General features: G+C 36.6%; 1 protein-coding gene across 1 annotated transcript in view; it reads right to left on the bottom strand.

The window, feature by feature from the left end:
* Nucleotides 1-7,600, bottom strand: part of LOC109545667 — a gene marked incomplete in the record, with an annotated part of 105,231 nt that overhangs the window by 95,532 nt on the left and 2,099 nt on the right. The window contains 1 exon segment of the mRNA XM_048661996.1: nucleotides 1-197. Within this exon segment, the coding sequence (XP_048517953.1) occupies nucleotides 1-182 (182 nt within the window).

The raw sequence follows: 7,600 nt of genomic DNA, 5'->3' as shown, positions 1-7,600 counted from the left end.
GGATCGTCAGTGCAAAACATCGGATCCAGAGGTTGTAAGGAGGGAGGCCGCGGGGGTGGCGGTAGCAGAAATTCCGGAGGAGGACCGGGACATTCGCAGTCGGCGGCGGCGTCAATAACGTCCCACATCGTAGCGTCCTCTGGACTTGGAGGATTGCTGGAAACCGCCTCTGCGATTTCCATAGACTCTTTCTATCTCTGGAAGCACACGAAAACAAAACACATTATTCCAGAAAGGTGCTCCGCTTACCTACAGATCTAAATGTTTATTTGCAACCAACACTCATGTGAGAGAACAAGGAGGCGTCCATTCAATGCACATTTTCCTCTTGATTGAGTTTTCTTGCTAAACATTAATAAACTCTGCAAGAAATGCCCTCAACAGTAAGGCAAAAAAGTGAAACGTATGGAAGGGGGCTTCATTTAAACTTATTGGCCTTTTCAATGCACTTATTTAACGCAAAAATTAACATGCATCCATTCCGTCTCAAACTTTCCATTTGAAAACTGGTCAAAAAGTTCCTGCTCATGGCAGAAAATTGAACTTGTGGCGTTTCTATTTGCAATCAGTGTGAAAAACCTAATTTAAAAATTCGGTCCTTTCGGTCAAAAAACTGTCTCCGAAAAAGCTTCAAATGCGCTTTGTGTAACAAATCGGCAAAAATTTCCTGATTTTACCATAAAATTGAAACCATTATCAATCACAAACCAACAATTTCTCCATTTAATGCGACAACTGTTTTTGCTTCCACCTAATTCGGACAAAGAATTCTTAATACGTAATCTTTTAGAACTGGTCTTGCCAAAAAATCAAGTCAAGAATTCCCTGCTTACGTTGGAAAAATGAAACTTTCGTCAATTGTGAACCGATAATTTCTCTATTTAATTCGAAAACTAGTTTAGATTTAAATTGAGTTCAGAGAAATTGCTTTTTAACTGGTGTTTGAAAACAAATGGCTTCGAAATAGCTTTCATTTGAAAATTCGCGGAATATTTCCTGTTTACGGCAGAAAAATTTAATTTTTCCAGTCATGAATAGGAGTTTTTCCTATTTATTGCAAAAACTGGCACGATTCTGGTTTCACCGAGTTCGGAGATATCAATTTTTTTAAACTGGTCTCTGAAAACAAAAATGACTTTTGTTTGAAAATTCGCAAAAAATTCCCTGCTTACGGCAACAAAATGAAACTCTCTCAACTTATGTATCAATCGAGGTTTTCCCTATTTAATGCAAAAACTGCCATGTTTTCAGCTCCACTCATTTCAGAGGTATCAATTTTTTAAAACTGAGCTTTGAAATGGCTGTCATCCAAAAATCTTTTATTTCAAAATTCGGCAGAAATGTTTCTGCTCACGCCAGAAAAGTGAATCTTTCGTCTCTTAAGGACCCGGAGTTTTTTTATTTAATGCAAAAACTGTCATGTTTTCAGTTTCACTCATTTCAGAGCTATCAATTTTTTTTTCTTTAAAAAAAACTGGCTTCCAAAAAGCTTTTATTTTAAAATTTACCAAAACTTTTTTGCTCACGCCAGAAAAATTAATCTTTTGCCACATAAGAATCCGGAGTTTTTCCTATTTAATGCAAAAACCACCGAGTTCTTCGCAGTTAATTTTTTTTTATATTTGGCCTTTAAAAAAAAATAGGTGGAAAAATGACTTCGGTCTGAAAATTCGTCAATACTTCCCAGCTTATGGGAAAAAAAATGAAACGTTCTCTGCTTATGAACCGACGTTTTCCCTATTTAATGCAAAAACTGCCATGTTTCCAGTTCCACTCGTTTCAGAGCTATCAATTTTTTTAAACTGGCTTTTGAAAAAACTGGCTTCCAAAAAGCTTTTATTTAATGCAAAAACCACCAACGAGTTCTTCGGAGTTAAATTTGTTTATATTTGGCGTTCGAAAAAAAAATGACTTCGGTCTGAAAATTCGTCAAAAATTCCCTGCTTATGGGGAAAAAAAGAAACTTTCTCTGCTTATGAACCGATGTTTTCCCTATTTCATGCAAAAATTGCCATGTTTCCTGTTCCACTCGTTTCAGAACTATCAATTTTTTTAAACTGGCCTTTGAAAGAACTGGCTTCCAAAGAGCTTTTATTTAAAAATTCGCCAAAACTTTTTGCTCACGCCAGAAAAAATAATCTTTTGCCACTTAAGAACCCGGAGGTTTTCCCATTTAATGCAAAAACCATCATCGAGTTCTTCGGAGTTAACAAATTTTTATAATTGGTCTTTGAAAAAGTTTAAAAAATGACTTGCTCTTAAAATTTGCCAGTGCCAAAGAAAGAAAACTTTCCCCACTTATAAATCGGGGTTTTTCCTATCTAATGCAAAAACTGTCCCGTTTCTGAAGTAAATCTGTGTCATAATCGATTAAAACAGGAAGTGCTTCGCAGCTTTAACCAAATCCACACATATGACCTTTTCTCACTCAAGCAGTTCGGTGTTAATGGCAAAATCTGTTCCCCTCTGGAATTCAAAGGAAAACATTTTGCCCAAACAGGAAGTTTATCCCAACACAATCCTCCGTCACTTATGTAAACAGGTATCATTCCTTTCGCGAGTTGGTTCAACAGTGTATCAGATTTCTTGGGCCTCAGTCCCTCAGGCATTTTAACCTGATTTCTTTCCAACGATTTTGCTCCAAAACAGGAAATACGCTCAAATCACTTGTTAAAAGCTCAAGATTAAGCTAAATCTTGTTTAAAGTAGCATGAGTGGGAGAAGGCGTATGCTACAAAAGCGTGTGGGGGAAAAGGATGATACATATTTAGAGCAGGCCAGAGTAGGATTTGCTCCTTGTTCCACTCATCGTGAAAATGGATAATGTGTAGATTCGACAATTATTTGTGCATATCAAGTGTTTTTCAAATAGTTTCTGGCCTTGGGTCACACGTATAATAAAAAAACTTTGCACGAAATAAAATGAAAATGATACCACATGTCACAATTTGCTAATTGAACAATTCGCAAAAATATGATTTTGTTGCATCAAAACCCATCTATTAAATTAAAATTTTCATTTACAGCTCCCGATTAAAGAGTGCGAGCGGAAGTGTGGTTGTGTGTATTAGAAGGAGAAGGAACAACGCAACCCTTTCTTTTTAATACACGCATCTGGTCAACTGCCTTGTTCCACTCATTGCAACTCTCTTCAAGTGCTTCCATCGGATTAAGGTTTAAAAAATAGCCGCCTTGCGATACGAAATATATACTTTTTCAATTCTGTTAGAAAAATTTGGGTTTCTTGACGTGAATCCATACATTTTCATGATTTTAAAATCAAGGACCATCGGAGATTGGTTGCCAGCTATTGTTGGCATAACGACTAATTTTCCGAAAATTTGCCAAGTTTTACGAACTTTGCACGAAGATGCGTTGATGAAAAATGCTTGAAATGCAGCACAAAAAAACACCGATTCTCTTCCCATAGTGAAGCTCAATTGATCGTCTTAGTACAATCGAAACTGGCAATTTTTAACGCTTTCTTAAGACATTTCTGCGCTTTTAAAGTGCAAGTTCTTCCGGACTAGGAAATCATCAATGAAGTGAAATTTCCAACAAAAAAAATAATGGAATAGCAACAAAGCAAGTAAGGAAATCGATTTTCCATTAGCTTTGCTTGAACACATCGTAACAAATCGCCTGTTGTAAACCTGCTCATGTTACATCGTCAGCACATTCATAAAGTGTCTGGAAGCTGAATTTTCAGGTAGATAAACCAATTAATAAATCGATGGCCCGTTCGAGATAAATCCATTTAATTAACTGATGGCTGTATTTATTGCCTTTGTAATCCGACACGATAATTATCGGGAACTTGTGTAAATAAATAGTGCACTAAACGGGCCGCTGTTTCTGCAGATTGGCTTTGTTTCAGCTTCAGGTTTCAATTTCCCAGTTTGCAAAAATTTCCCAAAAACTTGCACGCGCTAATCGAAATTGAACTGTAACGAAACAGTTTAATGGACTTTCCCATTGAAAGCCTGGCTATATCGCAATCGAATAAATATTGATTTTTTCCTATCGTTTGTTAGGGTTTACTTTACACTTACGTTGACATGTTTGGATGGTACGTCCTGCAATAAATACGTTTCAACTCGTTGCCTTTGTATAACATTGCCAAAAATAACCGTGAATGTTTTGCAATCGAATTAAAATTACTGAATAATTTCGCATTAGGCCGCGTAGCTTTTCCCAATTGAAACGAATAGAGCGTCAAACCAACAGGCATTGAAAAATCGAAAAACTAATTACATTCGTCGACAGGCATTTTATTGAGAATTATTAAAAATCGGGGTTTTAACTGAATTTCGGCAATAGAAAACATTCTGTTCTCATCGTCTGGCTGAAGACACAAAAATACTGTTCAGACCGTAATGAATTGACTTTGTCAAAGACGATCCAATAAAATTGGAAATGGAATTACCAGAGAGCTGGTTTGATAAACAAACGAGAGCGCGAGGAAATCAAGAAAAGTTCGAAATTCCTTTATGTAAACATGGCCCAGGAATGATCTGAGGCCATATTTCGTATAAGGAGCCGGAAGATTTCTTTATTTTATATATTCCCTAATAAAAGTCTCTGAGGGCCCGAATATAAATGCGAAGGTACATATAGATATCGTCCCAGTAAAGGCAGATATTTATTTTCGAAATATTCCCGGTTTTATTTTCAGCTTTTCCGATTATTCGTTTAGCCCGATCCGGATCGAAGAAGGACCTAAAAACGGGAACGGTAAATAAAATATCAAGAAGTAACGCACAAGTCGTGTCAAATAAAAATGAAGGATCGAACTGGCAAATGGGATTTTAAATATTTAAGTATGCGATCAGTTAGCCATAGATAGATCCAGGCCCAAAAGGTTTCCCATACTCTGTGTATCTCTAATGCGCCAGATTTCAGCGAAAAGATAACGCAACAGCGGTTCATTTTTGCAAATTGAGAGCGCACAATTTCTTGTTATCGGAAAACCTTGCATATTCCATGTTCAAACAAGTTAACGCCATAAATTCAACGGCCCGAAGACCGTTTACACAGGAAGTTATTTATGTTGATTAAGTGATTTCATTTTATGCAGCTACTGATTCAATTTACCTAACGAAACTGTTATTGATGATCGTTTCACATTCACAGCTCTAAGTGGATTGTGGAACACATTTTTAAAACACATAAATTCGTGTATTTTTAGTGCCCGACTTTACTAGATATGATTGAAGTTAGCAGAAGAGTTCAGGCTCTTGAAGGGTCTGCGAATGTGGACGAATGTTGGCACCAGGATTTAAACACGAAAAACACTATAAACTTCTGCTTTGCTTAATTAAAAGCCCCCGCTGTTGTTGCAGTGTTCATCCAGACACCAATTTGTAGATGGATTAAGAAACATTGCGCAAGTTAATCGGGAACAGACAATGTTGAAACAATCCGAATGGAATTAATGTCGAACTAACCGAGTCGCAATTCGCAACATGACACACTTCAGTGTGCATACATGCATGGGAACATGGTTCGATACATGCTTAGCTCTAATTATCTCCGGAGAAAATTTACTCGCGCTCTAATAGGAAGTGGAGTTGAGCGCGGGCATTTATGAAATACCATCCTTGGGGGCTTGAAGCTGGCAAAAGCAAATTTTAGCCGCCTAATGCTGTTCTTGAACTGTTCGAAACTTTCGGAAGCGAATTTTACCTAATTTCATCAACAGGTTAAAGTGCATGATAAATCACAGCTTCCAGCCATAAATTCGCTAATAATTTAGTACATGCGAGAGTAAGTAGTTAGTAAAATGATCGCTCTCAGCTTCTTGGTAGACCTGGGCAACACTGTGTTCAGTTGCGCTTTTGAGTTGATGAGTTATAACTCAGCGCGCCTCACTGCGCGGTACCTCGAATTGCGCTTGTGGCGAAATAGTTCTTTAAATCATAAGTTTCAAAGGACATTTTTAATTAGTTGAAAATCGTTAGTTTATATCATTGCTCGGAAATTGAATAATTCATTTTTAAGTGATTTCGTGGCGGTTTTTTTGTATAGTCAATATTTTTACAAAAACAGAATAAATTTCGAAATTAATTTTAGTTATGGCGTTGTATATTAATCGCTGCAGCTGAGTGAAATTCAGACAAATATAAATGGGTCTAAATTTTAAATTCAGTTAGTGAAAGATCAGCACATGGAGCGTGATATATGGGTAGAACATGGAGGATAGGGCGCCAGCATGCAGAAGCTGGTAAAAATGATCTTTAATCTATAAATCTTTTAGCTTGAACTGAGCTTAGATTTCCGACAAGCCACTCAAGTTTTATGGATTCTTTATATTTCTTTCACTCTGCTTTGCTGATTTCAAATAAGTTTGGTTTTGGACAGATTTTCTGCTATACTAAACACATTTTCTTCTTTCTTTCCAGGTGGCACTACGCAGTTTTTGGTAAGCTTACCATTACTTTGCCCCTGATTTCCATGTACATGTAGAACTTTTAGTATAGATATATAGATTTCCATCTACATCTTTGTATTTTTTATATCGAGCTCATCTGAAGCATTTCGCTAAAGAACTGCTTCAAATATGGCAAATTGGGTTCCAGTTTTCAATAAAAGGAGCATCGGCTTACTGGCAGTGTGGATTTGGCTCCGATTAAACCATTGATTTATTCACAAGAAATTTTTAAACTTTGGGAATATTTTGGGCGGCTTTGTATTTTTACAACAAGCTCACCTGAAGCTTGTCTCCAAAGAAGCGTTTCGGATATGCAAATATGGGTTCCACTTTGACGTTTTCTCTTAAAAGAAGTCAAAAGTTTTAGTTTTGCCTGTTTTTTTTTGCGATTGCGATTTTGAAGGGTGTGTTTTTCAAAGAGTTCGTTGCATTCCTAATTTCCTTCATATCACAATGGTGTGTAGGCATTTTGAGAAAATTTATAGTTTGTAGTAAAAAATCGACCGCCAGCCTTTCAAAATTTTCGACAAAAAATCAAAATTTCACATACATGCGTGTTTTTTGTGCTCAATCGATTTCTTTCGCCTGAGGGAGCTCGCAAAAGTGCATTTGTAAAGTGCTTGTATCCATAATATGGACAAAATCGTCGGTTAAAGATCGTGAATACTCAAAAAACGCGTAAAATGTACCGAAAATATCGATTATTTCGGAACTGAAACTTCTGGGGAATTTTTTATGCTGTAAATTTCAAGGCATTTTGAGAAAAAACATATTTTTTTCCACCACACTTGGGAAACGTTCGGTAAAAAAAAATTGACATGCGTGTTTTTTGCGTTCAATCGGTTCTTTTCGCCTTAAGAAGCCTGCAAGGTGCATTTAGAAAGTGTTTGGTTCAATAATAAGGAATAAATCGTCGGTTAAAAAACGGCTAAAATCTACCGAAAATATCGATTATTTCGGAACTGAAAGCACTGGCGTGATTTTCAGAGTTCGTTGTATTCCTCGCTTCCTTGAGATCACAATAATGTAGATTTCAAGACATTTTGAGAAAATTTATATTTTCTAACAAATAAATTTTTCGGCAAAACATCAAAATTTCACTTGCGTGTTTTTTGCGTTCAATCGATTCCTTTCGCCTTAAGAAGCACGCAAAAGTGCATTTGTAAAGTG

The sequence above is a fragment of the Dendroctonus ponderosae genome, unplaced genomic scaffold (assembly GCF_020466585.1).
Source record: "Dendroctonus ponderosae isolate FM_Combo_2020 unplaced genomic scaffold, Dpon_F_20191213v2 Dpon_F_20191213_10, whole genome shotgun sequence".
NCBI lineage: Eukaryota > Metazoa > Arthropoda > Insecta > Coleoptera > Curculionidae > Dendroctonus > Dendroctonus ponderosae.
The sequence above is the reverse complement of the archived record's forward strand: the minus strand, read 5'-3'. Positions and strand labels throughout refer to the sequence as shown.